General features: G+C 51.3%; 3 protein-coding genes across 3 annotated transcripts; 1 reads left to right on the top strand and 2 right to left on the bottom strand.

The window, feature by feature from the left end:
- Nucleotides 1–337: 337 nt before the first annotated feature.
- On the top strand, nucleotides 338–3,172 carry J3458_001212 (uncharacterized protein). Its single transcript, XM_066116599.1, has 6 exons — nucleotides 338–789; nucleotides 1,123–1,141; nucleotides 1,293–1,451; nucleotides 1,538–1,642; nucleotides 1,754–1,817; nucleotides 1,886–3,172. Exons 1-6 carry the CDS (start codon nucleotides 769–771, stop codon nucleotides 2,457–2,459), a joined length of 942 nt encoding a protein of 313 aa, XP_065978483.1. The 5' UTR covers nucleotides 338–768; the 3' UTR covers nucleotides 2,460–3,172.
- Nucleotides 3,173–3,395: 223 nt separating this feature from the next.
- J3458_001211 (uncharacterized protein) lies at nucleotides 3,396–7,064 on the bottom strand. Its single transcript, XM_007816415.2, has 4 exons — nucleotides 6,656–7,064; nucleotides 6,187–6,539; nucleotides 4,060–6,102; nucleotides 3,396–3,992 (listed from the first exon to the last, which is right to left on the bottom strand). The coding sequence occupies exons 2-4, from the start codon at nucleotides 6,210–6,212 to the stop codon at nucleotides 3,803–3,805; spliced, it is 2,259 nt and encodes a 752-aa protein (XP_007814606.2). The 5' UTR covers nucleotides 6,213–6,539; nucleotides 6,656–7,064; the 3' UTR covers nucleotides 3,396–3,802.
- A 5,636-nt stretch (nucleotides 7,065–12,700) lies between these two features.
- On the bottom strand, nucleotides 12,701–17,015 carry J3458_001210 (uncharacterized protein; the record flags this gene model as incomplete). The annotated part of the gene is made up of 4 exons (XM_066116598.1): nucleotides 15,069–17,015; nucleotides 14,417–14,948; nucleotides 13,107–14,353; nucleotides 12,701–13,042 (listed from the first exon to the last, which is right to left on the bottom strand). Exons 2-4 carry the CDS (start codon nucleotides 14,664–14,666, stop codon nucleotides 12,701–12,703), a joined length of 1,839 nt encoding a protein of 612 aa, XP_065978482.1. The 5' UTR covers nucleotides 14,667–14,948; nucleotides 15,069–17,015.
- Nucleotides 17,016–18,029: the final 1,014 nt, after the last annotated feature.

Here is an 18,029-nt window from a genome sequence, read left to right as displayed (position 1 = left end):
CTGGGTCGGAACGGCATTGAGCATGGAGCACCGACATGGAGCACGACCATTGGCCATTGGGCAAGCTTGGTGCCGCAGACTAGTGCGAGGATGGGGAGCATGGGCCCTGGGACAGGTAATAGTGCATCACACCGCAGATGCGTGTGTGCACTATCAGTCGGTACCTCGAGCCGGCATGGAGCCCTAACAAGAGTCCACGACAAAAAATTGCGGAATTAAGCGAAAAGGCGGGCCACAGCTCGAGGTCAACCGGACCTTGCAGCACGTTAATGGCGTACCGCGGACGGCGGATCAGAGGCCAAAAAAAAAAAAAAAAAAAAAAAAAAAAAAAGGGAGGGAAAAGGCTTGTGGCCACTGAGGCGCCTGCGGCACACACACAAACACAGTGTTGAGCGCTGGCTTGCTGTGGCAGACGCGCAGTTGCTTGAGCAGCCCGTCCAGCGTCCCCCAGGGCGGAAAGTGAAGCACTGTGACCACGGCCACGGCTGCGGCCACGGTCACGAACGAACGACCAGCTGGCCCACGGAACCACACACATCGTGCAGTTTTCTTCCCACTACCATCACCACACCAGTCCACAGCTGCTGACTGACTCTTTTGCTGGTGCCTCACACCCACCGTCAACCCCCCCAAGACAACAGAGACTTTTGCGCGCTTATTCCTCTCCGAGGTCATGCTCTCTTAAGCACCTCCCGCTTCCTCCACAAGTAGCACCCGACCGCCGACACAGACAATTGCAAAGTAGCCGACTCGCCCGAGGCCATCAAGATGTCCCAGGTCGCTTCTCAGGTATGAATTATGGTCTTTGTTTCATCATCGCCACAATCTGCTCGAACGAGGCCTCGTCGGCAGCTCGTCGACATTCTGGGACTCAACTCATCATCATCATCATCACCGACGTCGTCTTCGGCCTCTTGCTGCCAGCTATGGTCTTCTCCCCATACCCACCAACTCTCTCTGACTAGATGCACTATGGGGAAACGCGTTGCTGGACACCTCCCTCTCGGCCATGCAAATCCTTGGTTTTTTTCTTCGTCGTCTCGGCCTTGAACCTTGACGTCGCGTCGCCCTGGCCTTTGTTGGAGCCAATGCTAACTTTTCGTTTGTCTTGTTGCTCTATAGAACCGTTTCGCCTTCCTTGGTATGAACCCGTCCGGCTCTCACCGTCGAGCTCCTCGAGCACCTCGAGCACCTCGACACTATCTCTCCACCGGCTATCTTGCATACCGCCGAAATCACTTCTGCCTCGTGCGCCCAGTTGACACCAGGCTAACCACGTATCGCATTTGCAGGCAACGACGACTCTGGCGAGGACAAGCCCATTGTCCCCGTCAAGACCGTCGACAAGGCCACGGCCCGTACCACCAAGCGCAACGCGGAGCCCCAGGCTCCCGCTGCTCCCACTCGCGGCACTGGCAACCGCCGCGGAGGTCCCCGTGGAAACGAGGGTGGTGAGTTGCATCCACTGCCGCCGTGTGTTTATTTTGGCAACTGCCGCATCGTTGAGCGTGAAAAAGCTAATCATGCTGCCGTGCAGCTTTCCGTGACCGTGGTGCCGGCAGTGATAGAAACCATGCACGATCCACTGATGAGGCCCCTAGAGATGGTCCCCGTGGTGGCTATGGAGCTCGTGTCCGTGGGGGTAAGTGATGCACTTTGAAATTTACCATTGACCCTGGCGGACCGTCTTGAACATTTGGGGGGCCAATCCCCTTGTGTGGAAACTGGTGTGCTGATGTTTTAATCGCCCTAGGCCGCGGCTCTCGTCGCCCCCGTGACAACGATGACCGCCATACCTCCCGCACTGGCGTCCACCCGTATGTCTCTAGCTCCGTCTATTTGATGCTGCTGCCTATGTATATGAAGCTGACGTTAGACGTTCTAGTGGCTCCGAGAAGCAGGCTGCCCAGTCTTGGGGTGCCAATGAAGGTGACGCCGAACTGAAGGATGAGCAGGCGGGCGAAGCCATTGCCCAGTCTGAGAAGAAGGAGGCACTCGCCGAGGACGCCGCTGGCGAAGAGGCTGCCGAGCCCGAGGATAAAAATGTTTCCTACGCCGCCTACCTCGCCCAACAGGCCGAGAAGAAGCTCAACATTGACACCGTCTTCAAGGTCCGCGAGGCTAATGAGGGTAGCAAGCTCGACAAGAAATGGGCCGGCGCCAAGGCCCTCGAGAAGAACGAGGACGAAGACTTCATCTCCGGCAGCCACGGCAAGAAGCAGCGTGAGCGTGAGCGCAAGGTCAAGCAGACCATCGACTTCGATCCTCGCTTTGTTGAGCCTGAACGCACCCGTGGTGGCGGCCGCGGAGGCCGTGGTGGACGTGGTGGACGCGGTGGTGAGCGCGGCGGCGACCGTGGACGCGGAGGCAACTTCCGTGGCGGACGTGGTGGTGCTGCTGCCCCTGCTCCCATCAACACTAAGGATGAGTCTGCCTTCCCCAGCCTCGGCGGCAAATAAGCGCCTCATTACTGGCGTACAGTGGCTCCCTGGCCTTTGGTATTTTTGACATAGTACATGTGTTGAGATACCCCCACTATGGCGTTTTGTATGTCTTTCTTTCCCAAGACGTACCTCATTGTGTAAGGGAGCCCTACAAAGTATCTTGCGCATGGTGATCCTTCCAAAGGGGAAGCATTGGAAAAGATATTGCTTAAACCCCCCCAAAAATGGTAAATGTGTGTATGGACAGTTAGCTGGAAAGAAGGAGAGGAAGGAAGGAAGGAAGAGGGACATATGTTGCCACTGGACAACATAAAAAGAAATATGGGAACAAAGTTATGAGAAAAAAACTTGACCTTTGGTGCTTGGTGGGGGGTTTTGATTGAATTCCTCTCTCATGGGTTGTCTTTTACTTTAAAGGACTGGCGGACCGGAGCAAAAAATTATAACCCTGTTTACAAACACTTGGTCGGAATGGTCTGATTTCTCTTGGCTGGTAACGGTAACCCGCTGCGCGAGTCTTTGTCTAGTTTTGGCCAGTTCCTTTTTCCTCTGTTTTCTTTTTGCTCTTTGCTGCTTAACTTAGGCCTAACTGAGTGGTTTTCCTTTTTACATGGGGTGCTTTGCTTTGACTGTGGCTTGTGATGTGCTCGTGCTCATGTGGATTTGACGCTGGCGGCACCTCGACCACCGTGTATATACATTACCTGCAAGTCTGGTGAGGTTTTCTTACGAAAGATCCATCCGTATGTGAATCCTGGTACGTAGCGTGTCAACGTTATCGGCGGGTGTGAAGGTCTTGTACAGCTCGGGCGTGTGAACACCAACAGTAAGGATTGTGATGATCTGCCCAATATCGAGCCGTCCTGGGGCCCACGACCATAGACGTGTCCGCTCACCGAGTCTCGGGCAATGCTGCCAACAAAGGAAGTACCCTAGCTTGACACATAATCGAGGGACAACCAAGTACTGGTCATGTTTGCACTGGTATCGCAAGGCATGGATAATTCCCACAGCTATAACTACTCTGCCATCCCATACAGCTACACCTTCTGCATCAATTGAGTGCCAATTACATGTCCAATCACGCTCTTATTTATCCTCTTGCAACCTCAACCCTCTATTCCTAGGGTATCGTGTATCCCCTTTTCCACAGCAACTTGCTCCGCTAGAGACTCAAAAGAGTATAGACATGTATTTCCGTACCGTATTCCTACAATGCTGTCCTCGCGAAACTTGACTAGTTTTTAAAAACGAAGAATGAATTTCGCCGTCAAGAGAAAAAAATATAAAGAAAAACCCGTTAACACCTTGAAATGCGATGCTAGTGTAAAATACTCTGCAGACCTTCTTTTTCGTCATTACCGAAACGACCGAAATGACTTGTTCGCCAGAGGAGATAGAGATGATCCAATTCCCAATGCATTATCTCGTGTTCTACGTCCCGCCATGTTGGGAGTGTTTGCACAAAAGCCGCAGATGTATACGGTCGGCATGGTACGGCGGGTGATATTGATGCACTTTCCATGAAGCCACATTTCGCATGATTCGCTAGTAGGGACTTGATGTCAGACTACCGGACTGGAAGGTCAAACCTGCGGGTGAAGACGAGACATACCATTGAACCAAAAAGCCGTCGCTCTCGTCTGCCTTGCTGTTGTTGCATACACATCGAACGTTGTAGCTATCCGGTCCGTAGCTTGATTCGGTCAGACTAGTGGGCGAAATTATTCCTCCAGGAAAGATGCGAATATTGGTATTCAATGACCGTTGTGATGATATTGCGCTCCCGAGCCGAAGGGAGTGCTTTTGTCGATCCTCAACAACCTTTCGCAATTCGCTAGCCGCATCGCCGTACTTGCCTGGTTTCTCATTAACGACCGTTTCCGCTTCACTATCCCCCTCGTTGGGCGAGTTGCTGTTGCTTCTATCGCTGGCGCTTCGCCTTGACGAAAAGATTGAACCCACCGGCTCACGGGGGTCTGGAAGGGCAAAGGACGCTTTGAAGGAGTTATTGCGACTGGGGATGATGATAGGCTCGTCATCTGTATCTGAATCATCTTCGGCTGACGACCAACTCCGATGTGTTGACAAGTCCTGAGAACTTTGGCTTCGAATCATTGCTGTGCCGCCACGGCCTAGCGAGGTCTCGACTGTCGCTCGCCCGTGTGCATTAATGGACAATCGGACAGACCTGTGTTGCCGGGCTTGCGGGGACATCTCTGGGATAGATGCAAGACTCGATAACCGCTGCTGTGTCTTGAGTGGCGATATTCTCCCGGGCAGACGACCAGTTGACTTGCTACCCCTAAGCCCTGAGTCAGGGGCTGCCCTTGCCGCAGGAGCCAACATTGGAAGTGAACCTCTCCTAACTGTTTTCCTCCCTCGATTGTTTTCACTGATACTTCGCCCAAGCCCAGGTCTGCCCAATGAATTAACTAGAGAGCATGCAGTTGCTCGTTCAGGGCCTTTGGTGGTATTCTTTCTGTCTCTCACACTACCGGATCGGCGTCCCTCACCAAATGGTGTCTTCCTTAATTGAATTGCTGCCTCCGCCGTCCCGGATTGTACCGTAGACTCAAAGCTAGCAGCTATGGGTGCACTTTGCGGGCGACTGAACAGAAGACCAGGGTCAACCGCATCTCCAGCACTAATCATACTAGTCATGTCAAACGGATCCTCTAACATGGGGGCAAACGATGCCAATAACGATGGTTCGTGCGCACCAGTGCATACAATATCGGATGCCGTTGGCTTAGGAGCTAACGGTCTCTCTTCCCTGGTAGGCTGGACATTCTCTTGATTTGAAGACGGCGGGGCGTTTGGATCCTGAAAAAGCTGAATCTCGCTATTCCAATCAAATGAGCCTGTTTGGCGGTGAGAGGAAGGTGTAGGCGGTTGGAACATATTTGTGCCTGCCGTGGTGAAGTCCAAGTCCATATTCATAGACATGGTCGGGTCCCAAAAATTGGAGTGTGTTGCAGCTGGCGCAGACATTGGATAACCGAATATATCGGTGGCACTGCTCATTAATGCCACCATTTCCTGCTGTGATAGATCGTGGAAGTCCGAGCGACCGAAGCTTTGGTCATTTTGCATGTTGAACCTAGGAGAGAGCCAACGCTCTCTCTTCCGTGCCGTAGGTGGTGGCGATATGACCTGTGTTGGCTCTTCAGCGATGGTACACCGTCGAGCCTTCTTAGGGGATGAAGTCGGGGTCTTAGACAGCTTGTGGTTTAGCTGAGACTGAAGACCTGCCGTCAAAGAAGCTGTATCAGCTGTGGGTGGGTTCGGGGAGGACGACAATCGGTGGGCGGGAGCAACTGGAGGCAAGGCGGCGCTTGGATTTGGGGAGAAGTGGTTTGTATGTGCCGTGATGGCGATGGCCAACCCCTCAGCAGACAGCAAGCGCTTATGGCTCGCCGAAGAGCTTACGGGCGCGATAGGGACAAAATCCGGAAAAGGGCTTTGGGTCCCTCGCAGGTTGCCTGGAGTTGCGTTGAAGACGGAATATTCTTCAGCAAACCGAGGAGTTAACCCACCGGCCTCGACAAAGGAACCTTGATAATGTTTTGGCGTTTCGAAAACGGGACTAGGAAATACGGCAGATGTCGGTGTTTGCTTCGGCGTGGGCGGCTGAGCGTTTGGTTCTCCAAAGCTACTGGAAGAAAATATCAGGTCAGTTCAATGTGATCATCAATGAATAGTCGGTAGAAAGTGGGGAGCGCCCTATGAGTGGACGCACCTGGCGGCTGGATGATCCTCGCTCATAGCAAACCGTGCGATTGCAGTGTTGTTACAGCCCAAGAATATTCATTCCAGGTATGAATGGCCGGAAAAAGCTGACGCTGGGCTCCAAGCAGGACATGTGCCAGGTATTTGCGAATATCCAATGACAATGGCGTAGCGTAGCAGGCCAATATGTAGGTTGTGTGCACTTGGATGCACAAGATGACAGGAGAAGCGACTAAATACGGTCACTGGTAGGTTTTCGAGAGAGGTTGTGTCGGTCGGCGCGAGGGAAGAGCTCCGAAATAGGTGAAGAATTGAGGTACACGGAATAACAATGAGATTTAATCATGAAAAAAAAAGCACGAGCTAGAATACCATTAGATTCACAAGAGAAGAAATCTGCGAGACGAGTAAAGAGGCTCTCGTCCGAAAAGCACGAATATTACTGCAGGAGTCAAGGGAGAGGGGGATATGGAGCTTACCTTGACCACTAAAAAGTCTTGCCAACAAAGGTGACCCCGCTGCTCGCCTCCTAGAAGGGAGACAAGATCGGCAGTTATGTTTGCTGTTTTATGCTTACTAGATTGGTCCAGAGGGGAACAGAAACGCACAAAACGGAGCGTTGAGGAATATGGATAGTACAGTGGATGATAGTTTCGAGATAACTACGACCGAGAGCGACGATACGGTGGAAAAGGAAAGAGAGAGTGAGGGACAAAAGCACAAGGAACCAGATTGCTGGCGTCGACCGGGAAATGGCAAGCTAGCCGCATAGCATATCATCGGTTGGCGATGATGAGTTGCGGGCGGTACCGGGGCGTCTGCGTCTAGGCAGAAAACCGCAATTCCAGGTCGATGCTCAATTCGGACAAATTTTTGGCGAGGGACAACGAGCAGGCAACCAGTGGACCACCTCCAACAGAGAGAAGGGCGGAACAGGGGGCATCAGGAAGGCCTGAGTTGGATGGGATTGACGCGGCTTGACTGGATATGACTGGCGTCTAATCTGGATGGGCTGGGTGAGCCTCGGGCGGGTCATTGCATCTAACAAGAACTCATGTGTCTGGTTCCATGTTCATGAGCAATCATTCGTAACAGTAAGATGGCTTTGTCCAAAATATGCCATGAAAGCCAACAATCGCTGCTGCTTGTAAGGGTCGTGTATTGCCCCCCTCAGTCAATGACACAGCCCCAATTATTGTGTTGCGTACCTGGCGTTAAACTTTTGCGTGCCTGGCCCCGAGGACAGGCCCTCGCAGTTCAACATGTGGCCAGAGTGATTCGTGATTCAAGAACATGTCGTTCCTGAGCCTGAGCTTGAGCCAAGCGGAGACGAAATTGTGGGTTCCGGTGGTTCTGGCGCATGATTGATGCACACTGACAACAATTTGGTCCGCCATGCTAATGTGCTCACGTTTGCGCGCTCTGTCCTAGGAGGTTCTAACTTTATTATTAGGCGACTCGATCTGGGGCCATGCGTCGTCCTTGACGTCCGCCTCAAGATCATCCTTGGAAATCTCGGTCCTGTCTGGCCTTTAACTGAGCTGATTAAAAAAAATGGATAACTGGCCGGCTCGGTCGGGGTTCCATATGGGATTCTCTGAAGACATGGCTGGCTGGCCCGCCCTTCTGCAGCAAATTCCAGGGAGAGAGACAATCAGCTTCTCGCCTTTTTTTTTTTCGAGTTGCTCAAGAGACGGGCGGAGACTCACCAGGCACAAAGCACAGCGTTCCACCGGGTCTGCAGGGATGAGGTGCCTCGTTCTGGTGCAGACCATAACTCTTCTGTGCTATGTCTGTGGCTGCATCTCAGCTCAACCGTGTCTTGCCTCCCTCACCAAGCATTGGATCAGGTTTGGTTTGCTCTTGTTTGCATTTTCGGAGTACCTACGTACCGAGTAAGTAGGGAGTATCTGCATCGCCAGATATTTCCATGTTTGTCTCCCCATGGAAAGACTCGTCCCCTCACGCTCTGCAACCAGGGGCTAAGGTCTAGTCCCGCGAGCACTCTGGGCGACGTTTGTTGGACCTTAGGCTTAGACACTGTAATACAACTTGAGAATAATGAATCAATCATGGTGCTGAGGGTGATTTTTGCTTTTGTCGGTCAACCAAAGAGACCAAAAAATGCAGCATCAGACATCCTGCAAATTTACTTTTGGCTCAGCATGGGCAGCCCTGCATGTCGCCGTGATTTCCGATTTCTCCAACAGACATCTTGAGGCAGGTGCAATCCCAATGTGTCCTTCTTGCTACGTCAGTTGTCATGCACAAAATTGCGGCTCGGCGGCAAATGTGCAGTATGCATCGAATCGAATCGAATCCCAACCTTTTGGATATTTTTCTATTTTCCTTTCACAGTCCCCTGATAACTGTTTGCTTTGCCGCCATTCAGCTGGACTCAATCTCTGTGCATGACAGACCGTGCATGCAGCACAGAGAGAGGCCTCATTGGTGTGGCAACCTTTCTGATACCCTACCCTAGGAAAGATCATCATGTGATTACCTATGCTTTTATAATCGTTTGAAGGCCCAGTGTTTGCTTACTTTTGACACTAGTACTTGCTCTTTTCAGGGGCGGCATTTCATACAATTTGTCGCCCAGCCCTCGTCTTGGGGAAAGGAACGGCGTCTTCAGACCTCTTGGTTTGCCCCGAGCATCCATTCCGTCCTCCAAAACTCCCATGGGAGCGCTGTAAGGTCAAAGCAACCATCAACCCATTTGACCTTAGTCAAGCAACAGGAAATCCAATTCAGCACTCATGTGATTAGTCTTAGTATGTCAGGTGTATCTGCCGGTTACTTTCTTATCCCTAAATAGTCAATCAAGTCTCTATTCTTTAAATAACAAGTACCCTCAATATATCTTTGCTCTGTTGCACAACGAGAACATCATGTTGACTTGAAGTAATCTGCAGCTTAAGACATTCAATGCAGACATCAAACTTCTACGGACGAGTCCTAAGATGCATAAAAGACGCTGGATGGCAACATGTTGCGGCGATTCACCTTCTTTTTCCGAAGCGGAAAGGGTCGCTCTTGATTTTCTAATCTATTGTGGCCAGAAAACCGCATCGTGCTGCCGCCTTGTGGGTAGTAACTACTACTACTATGTACTATCAATCCGTGGGGTTTGCGGGTCCATTCATTTTGGATGGTGGGTTTTTGCTTAAACAGGCAAACAGGGAAGTCAGCACAAGCCACCAACCCTCGTCTCGATCTCGATTAGTAACAGTCCTATCCTCCATGCCTTTAGGAGACATGGACATACTCGTATACGAGCCCCGTGAACCGGGCAAGCAGAATTTCTGCCAGACGAAGGGTCGGCACCATACTGGCCACAGACCGGCATGACACGGCCCATCTGCTGCAGCCATTTGACAACCCCTTTTGTACCAGTCAAGTATCTACCGACTTCGCGTATTGGCAGAGGGCGGGGCTGAAAGCTCATGGTGATTTAAAACAGGAAAGCTCCCACGAGTGGAAGCTAGTCTCAACTCTGGACTACTGATGAGATATCCGCATTGCACATGCCTCAACTTGAGGGATGCAAATGCAAGTGAATCTCGGCGCGAACGAATGCCAGGGCTTCCGGCAATATGTCCTAGAGAGCGGTCATCTGTTGGCTAGCCATCGGACTCGGGGCACCGACGCCGCGGGGATTCTGCATCTGAAAACTGGTCCCTGAGTCGGCATGGTGCCACATGATTCGACGGGCGGAATTTTCAGTTCTCGTTACCTGTCTCGCAATGGTATTATTGTAATGCAAGATATTCGGTTACCAATAATCATGGGCACATCAATCCGGCCTTGGACATGACTTCGATTATTCCCGGCCCACCTTATTATCTCAGCAAGCATCAGGAGCCACATACCCGGCGCAACTTCTTAGCAAAAACCACCCTAACCAGGATGGCGTTCATACCTGGAGCGCCGAAGCAACTGGATTTTGGGCTCTGCGGGCTGTGTCTTATTGCTCATTTTGTCTAACCACAGCTGAAAATTGAGGGTGATGACGAAAAACCGCCACCACGCAATATCATCGACCAGGAACGAATGGTGGTGGCACAGTGTTAGTCTTGGGCACAAAAAAAAAAAAAAAACTATTGTCTCGTCCACTTGGTCGCTAACGGGTAGGGAACTTGACCTGGCAATACACAGGGTCATAATTATATATCTCAATATCACTAAAATTCATCCATAAGGCGCTTTCTAGTCAAGACACACAGAAGTCTTGCTCCAATTGGCGGGCTGTCGGTTCTCGACTTTCCTGGGCGTTTCGGTCTGTGGCAGTGGTTGCTGCAAGGGTGAAAGCGCACATGACGTCCAAGTTAAATTATCGACACTTCCCCAGGGACAAGCTGAATATGTGTGAAGACTGGACTGCGTGGCTTGTGTAGTTGGACTCGATTCGATGAGGCTTGCATAGACTGTTTTCATCGGTCGCATATCATGGGCGTTCACCAAACATGATTGGCTCTCGTTTCACCATAATCCCAGCTTGGTACGAACTTAGAACAGACAGCAAAATGATGGCGATGAAACATACCAAGCACCAGGTTTTTTTTTCACGGATGAACCGGCCCTTTTCAGGAAGGAGTTCCAGTCGTAAAATGGTCTGATGTTGCAACAGAGAGGCCCCAGGGCCGGCGACTACACACTGATAGTGTTTGATGGAAGGGAAGTCTGGGTTCCCGTCCGTGAAACATAGCAACGAGAGATGCTCACTTCAATGAAATTCATACCAAACTGCGCAGCATTTAGTAATATTGCACTGCCAAGCCATTGAGCCAAGCTCCCAAAACTCCACATACTGCCTACGCAGTGAGCACATACAGACCAGTATCGCGGCTCAATCTGCACCAATGCCCAACCCGACATCTTTGACTGGACAGGTCACCAACATCACAGAAAACAAGCTCATCGAAACCGAAACGCGCCACCCAGCCAATTCTGCTCTACAGCCGCTCAGCAAATCCCTGCCCTCAGCTCCTGTTGCACATTTTTAAAGTTCAAAACCGACAACGTGGCCAGACGCCCAGAACAAGCCACGCCACGGAGCCTAGAAGCAACGGACATGCCCGGGAATCGGAAAGCGGACGGCAAGACGGTTCTGAAACTTTATCTTGTTGGTGCACCAACATCTGGCCACGGAAAGTCCCATCACGAGCATCCGTCTCAGAACGACATTTCCGCTCAGGGTAGCGCCCAGAGATGAATCTAAGACCGCTCCAAACCCGATAAACGAGACGCCAAAGCGCTGAGACGAGCGCCCAAAATCCACGTATGAATCTCCTGGCCCAAAGGCGAATATTTTGACGCCAGTACCAGAATTACGGCTTTGAACGCTTCCTGTATCCCCCCCCCCCCCTTTCCCCCGGGCGGGGGGTCCATAGTGTGCTATATGTAAACATATGAGGATTCGCAAGACTAACAAACAACCAGCCAAAGGGATGACTAGGGCCTTGACGCCGGAAAGCTGGGCTGTTTGATCGCAGTCGGGGGATGTAATTGCATACTTCTTTAAACTACGGAAATATTGTCGTTTTAGTTGATACAAGGCCATCACTTGGCCAAGCACTTCTATGACACACTTGACACTGAAACAAGAATACTGCTCGTCTGAATGTCGACCCAAATCTTCTTTATTTTCTACACACTCCGGATATACCGACGAGGTGACATTCAGAGCTATGACTAGTGCTAGCAATAAGGAAGAGGAGTTCCCCCAGTAGGGTATGCCATCATGTTGCCATGATAGAACTTACACAAAAGACATTTGTTTCTCAGGGAGCCCAGCTTCCATGAGCAACTTGTGCACGTTCCAGACCGGTGGTTTGCCGAAACAAAAGAAAAAGAAAAGGGGAAAAAAGCTGCCCGAGTATAGCAAAGGGAGGCTCCAATCTTCTTATTGCCCTGTGACCAAGACCGAGACTGTGCTCACAGGAACGTTGTATAGTAGGTTAAGAAAAAGAACGTCCAATGTGGAGCAAGTTACATTGCATAGAATGACAAGAAGTGGTACAAATGGAAATATACATCAACAAAGGATATACACTAATGAAGAAAAGTAGAGAAGTGAACAAGGACCACAGTGCAAAAATGGATATAACCAAAACCACAAGGGTAATTTTCAGTCTCCTGACCCAAAAACAAAAAACCGTGTACCCCTTCCCAAATTCACTCCAATCCGGTGTAGAAAGACTCTTTATCCAACCCAAATCGTTTAGTTCCCGCTCTATCAGTTCCACATCCATTCCAAAATATCATCCAGTTAACCAAAGTAAAATAAAGAATCAAAGCAGGCTACCCAGTCATGTGTTTTGAGAGTAGTTTTATGATATAATATCGTATCCTCATGCTCTCCTTCATAGTTCGTCAATCAAACATGCATTTTAAATCGGCAGAATACAATTCTAGTTGTCGTGCAAAGAACTCGAAACGTAAAGCGAATAAAAAAAAAGAAAGAAAGAAAGCCCTGGTCGATGCAAGGGGAGTTTGCGTGGAGGATGCCCCGAGATCATGAATTAGATCATATTTCCCATAGTTGACGTTGGAGGTGGTATCGACATAGGGGGAGGTCCAGATAGACACATAGTGTCGGGTCCTGAAACTGACGTGGGAGGTTCTGTGTGTGGCGGCATTTGCTGCTGATGATGCAACACTTGGAGATGAAGTTGAGGCATTAGCGGCGGCACGGAACATGGTGTGTTAAGGCCCGATACTGGCGTGGTGACCGACTGTGGGGTCATTGGTTGCTGTACCGTTGTATCTAATTTGGGTTTCGGGGTTTGAGCAGCCAGTTTTCTACCGCTACCCATCTCTCGTCGTCTCTTTGGCATATCCTTGACCTTCTGATGAGTATGGCACTATTATCGAAATGTATTAGCAGTTGTTGGGTTTGGAGTGTTCCAGGCCATGTTCATAACTAACCTTGTAGGCGTGTCGAAACCACGTTGTGCCCTTCTTCTTGCTACTGACCAAGGGGACCCAGTCATTGCATGATGTACACAGTCCTTCCCACACATCTGGGTTTCCGTCCATTCGTCGTGTGTCCAAAGGCTCCTCGAATGGATGGCCTGTAGCGGCACTAATGCCGTGCGTGAAAGACTTGTCATACCAGAAAGCCGAGTTCTTCAGAACTAGCCATCTGCCCGGTTTGCAGATACCACACCAGCCCTCACGCTTGTTTCCATGGCCCCGAACCCACCTAGGAGTGTATAGATCACCATCAAATCGCAAATCTTGCTCATAGGGAATCATGTTAGGGTCAGAATGGTTCATGTCTTCTTCAGGCGGTGGAACTTGTTCTTCTGCTAGAGGACCAAACAAATCAGGAGGATCCGATAGATCCGCATAGTGACCATGTAGCATATGAGGGTCTCCGTTGCTCTGGAGCATCTTGAAAATACCGTGTGATGGCAGTGGTGGCGGTTGCTCAAACATGCCCTGATGTGACATGTGAGGTGGTGGTATTATTCCGTGTCTCGAAAACATTGGTTGCCCGGACACAGCAAATGGCGGTTGGTGTGGAGGATGGCCATGTATGCCACCTGCATGGAACGACTGTGTCGGCATCAGCGGTGGATAGTTCTGAAGTGACATGCGTTGGTTTGTGGGGTATCCGTCCTGGGCACCGTGGAATATTATGGGAGACTGTCGGCGGTTTTGCGTCGGGGCATATGATCCAGTAGACCACCGTTGGTTCTTCGATGCCTCGAGGGTGTACGGTGCGGACCGCACGCTTGGTCTCGGAGATGGCGAGGCTCGGCCGCGACTTTGGGTTCTGACTTGCTCTGGTCGGCTCTGGGGAGTGGCTCGTGGCGAAGCTACTGGCGACAGTTGTATGGAAGACATGAGCGAGGTTCGGTTTGAGGCAGTTGACAGGTAATCCGAGGTATAAGAGGGAGCTTCCGACAAGCCAGCAGGATAGTCCTCATACGAAGACGGGATGTCAGACATCGGTTCTGAAGTAGAGACCGTCAACGAAGAGTTTGATAGCCTCCTTTGTTTTATACCCTCTTCCATGTTCAGATTTGATGCTTCTTGGGACTGGTTCGAATATCGCAAGTCGATTATGGGTACAGCTTCATCGGTGGTGTATGCTTGGCCAATAGCTCCTTCGGAATCCAGGCCTTGAAAGTCGAGGACTTCGCCGCACGATGGCTGATTCCATCCGTCTGAGGTATTTTCATTAGGATCGTGGCGGCAAATAGTGGCAAGCGAATTGGCTAGAGACTCACCATGGCCTGACATGGACAGAGGAAGCATTTCCTGAGCAATAGGTGATGACCGCGACGTCGATGGATCGGTGACTTGTTGTAGGTGCATGCCGCTCCAAGCAGAAATAGGGTTCATCTCATCGCCGGCTGTGTAGGAAATATTTGTGTATATCGCTGCTGGTCGTCTACGCGGTTCAGATGTTGGCGGCGACATCCACATCGTTCCTCCGGGAAGCATCCCGTCGTTCCCAGGCATGGTGTTGGTGCTCATTTCCAACTCTGAGCAATCAATTTGCGAGGAAGAAGCAAGAAAACGAGATCAGGAAAGTGAGCTAATAGCAAATACTAGCACAAAACTGGCTGTCCGCACAACGGATAGTGGGTTGGAGTTGTTCCACAACGATATCGAAGTCCTGGAGCAGGCAGTATTTCTTATCGTAACAGTGCGGTTTTACCGCAAGACTAGCAAGGAAGGTAGTCGGAGTGTACGGGGAAAGGGCAAGGACTAATTTGAAGGACAATCTGCCTGAACAAATGTTGGGGCGATTCGCGCCTGAAAGCCCAAGTCAGTAAACGCGCAGGGTTAGGCACAAGTCTGGACCAGATGATGCTGGACGAACATATCTGGACGCAGCAAAGATGCCGGTGTATTGAGTTGACGGCCTGAACATACTTGACAAAAGATTGGACGTGTAAAGGGATTGTGATGGTGATTTCGAGAGCTAGTCGTACTATTTGGGCGGATGCGAGTGGGAGAGAGCATGTAAGCTGCCGAGGAAGGAGTGTTGGACGCAGGCGTTTGGTGTACAAGGCAAGAGCAGGACTATCTCTGAAAATAATCGGAAAGAGCCACCGCGTAATGACTGTATTGCAAGTAAAGATTGTAGTGTTTTGTTGGTAGCTACCGCAGTGTGATCTGGGGAGCTGGTCGGTTAACGACTCTGTATAGTTTAGTGATAGTGAAAGAGCGATGGTTGGAGAGGGAGCAGAAAGAGGGCCAGCTCCTTTTGTGTGATATAGAAGACCCAGAGGAACTGGGACAAGAGAGTGTGTTTGTACACAGATTAGCGATGCCACGCTCGGCCCGGAACTTGGCAAGAGACAAATGAATAATGTATGGGCCCTTTGAGGCTTGCGCAAGACGGAAAAGACTGGGGTGACTGAGCAGTTAGTTGCACACGACTAAGCAAATCGAAAGGTACCATGGGTTTATGGGTCCATGGGGGAGTGCGGTTTTCATTTAGACGAGGCACGATGGGGAGGACAGGAAGACGAGAGAGTTGAGAGGTGTGCGGGAGTATGATTCCGATAACTGGGTATAACAGCGGGCGCCCCAGACTGGAGTGCGTGTGCGTGTGCGTGTGTGCTTGCTTGATTGTATGGTATGTATGTATGTATAGTAGGGGCACACATACAATACATACTTAATATAAAACTCACGCACACTGGAGCAGGTAGAGGAACATGGAGCCGAAGCGTGTGTGCGCGTGTACTCACTCCATACATGTGAGGCGTCTGTCAATACCATAAACTTCCGTCGTCCCCAATCCATCCATATTGGCCCCATTCTACGTGTCTCCGGGAGTGCGTGTACACGCTCAATCAGAGCTGGGCAACTCGGAGGTTGTCCAGGCGGTGCCCAGGTCCAAAAGTCCCAGGTCCCAGGAACCCCCATATCCTGCTCGACCCAGCTCACATCCACTTGAGGATTATGGCTCCATCAGGCTTGCAAGGTCAGGCACGGAACACGGTAGTGAGGTAGCCGGCGTCACCATTCCATCAAGATCTGTAAACCGGGGGTTTGGTTTTGGGTTAGACTAGGACAACTTCAAGCCCTCGAGCTGCCACCTGTGAGCAAGGACCAGGCCAAAGCCCGAGGGAGGAAGAGAACAAGGCGTGTGAGAAAGTGTCAGATGAGTGGGAAATCGGGAAACCCAGCTAGAGCAGAGGTGTAAGTAAAACCACATGTACTCCATACGATGGATATCGAGGTATGAGAGGCATGGGGGGCGGCTCCGGTGGGAGACGTGGGAGCCGTCGAAGCCGCAGAAGGAGTCCGTTTGACAAAAAAGCCTGGCCGGTTAAGGTTGCGTGCCAACTTTCGGGTCCAGTGGACTCGGGAAACTTGGGTCAACATGACGGTTTGGGCTCATCATCATGTACTTTGTCCGTCACCAAGGGTTTCTAGGCTAGGGAGTAGCTAGCTAGACGTGCGCGCAGGGCTACGGCAAATGATTGGTGCGTCTGTGCCCGTGTGAGTCTGCCAATCTGCCCGGTTTACCAGGCACATTAGCCTCGCTATTTGGGTAGGGAGAGCCTGGCAGTCGTGGCGGTTCTGGCTGGCTGGATGCCTGGGTATTCGGCTCAATGTTGTGTGGCCGTCGAGGGGCTAGCTGGGGCTGCTGGGGTTGCTGGGGACCCAAGCGATACGGAGTCGAGAATCAATGGAGACGGGCAAGGTTCCAGGTTCCAAGTTTCAGCTTTAAGGTGCGGCAGCCGTGACTTTTCGCTGGCGTTGCAGGTATTTGTCGAGCAATCGGGGCTGGTGGAAGCTGGAGGTCGGACGAGAGAGAAGGCGAGGGTGTTGCAGAGTGCAAACTAGCTTCTACCAAGTCTCAACTTGGAATTCGCAGGCAGCCGCTGTCAAGAGCAGAGAGTCCAGATGTCTAGCAACGAGGTCGATTGACTTGTGTTGACTGCCGAAGTCTCATCGGGACCTGAATGGCAAGTGCCCCAACCGTCGGCTATTGTAGTGTACACACGAGCAGCAGGGCAGCGCATGTGGCTATGGCCTTGGGTCTTGGGTACTCGCTGTTTGGCCGGGGAGACACCCATCCTCAAGTTTACTGTACGAATACCTTAGCCTGCAGCCTTCGACGCGACCTTGCGGCCTGGCGACCTTGGGAGCTTGGTGCCGATGTGACTACGCCCAAAATGACTGGTACTTGCCTTTGTACCTACCCACATGCTTCAACTTCACTTTGGAGATGGTCGCATACGGGAAAGCTCTGCAATCTGCAATACGAACATTGAACATTGAATACATGCTCGGTGCTCCATTCAGAACTCGAGCACTCAATGTCGGGACCAATAAAGGCCTGGACTAGCTGTCCTTCCAAGCTTCTACAAAGGACAGCTTTGAGTTGCTGTATGATTGGTATACACTACACAATAATACCACCTCAACCTGTGCGAGAAAGTCCAATGTCCTGGTCCTTGAGATGTGAGACGACAACTTGCGCATCTGAGCCGGGGTTTGATGGTTTGATGGCCTGGCGGACTGGCGGACTGGCGGACTGGGTCGATGGCTGGTCGATGACTCCGGAACCGCGCACCTTGGAGGAAGAGGCGTGGGCGGCCCTAGGGGGTGCGGTTTCTCTGAGGAGTAGTGCGGCCAATGAGGCTGAGCGGAACCGGCCAGTTAACCCCTTCCACTCGTCTTCCACTCATCTTCCACTCACCTTCCACCCCTCTTCCACCCCTCTTCCTTCCCAACTTCCTTCCCGGCGTTCCGCTCCTTCCCACTTGCGCTACCGTTGACGACCTCTGAGCCACTAGAATGCAGTTGCGCCCCAATTTCCACGTAGTGCCTACCTTCCTAGGTAGTTAAAAAGTGCCTACTTTGGCGCGCCAA

This window comes from Metarhizium acridum (genome assembly GCF_019434415.1).
Source record: "Metarhizium acridum strain ARSEF 324 chromosome Unknown scaffold_1, whole genome shotgun sequence".
NCBI lineage: Eukaryota > Fungi > Ascomycota > Sordariomycetes > Hypocreales > Clavicipitaceae > Metarhizium > Metarhizium acridum.
This window is presented reverse-complemented; position numbering and strand designations above follow the sequence as displayed.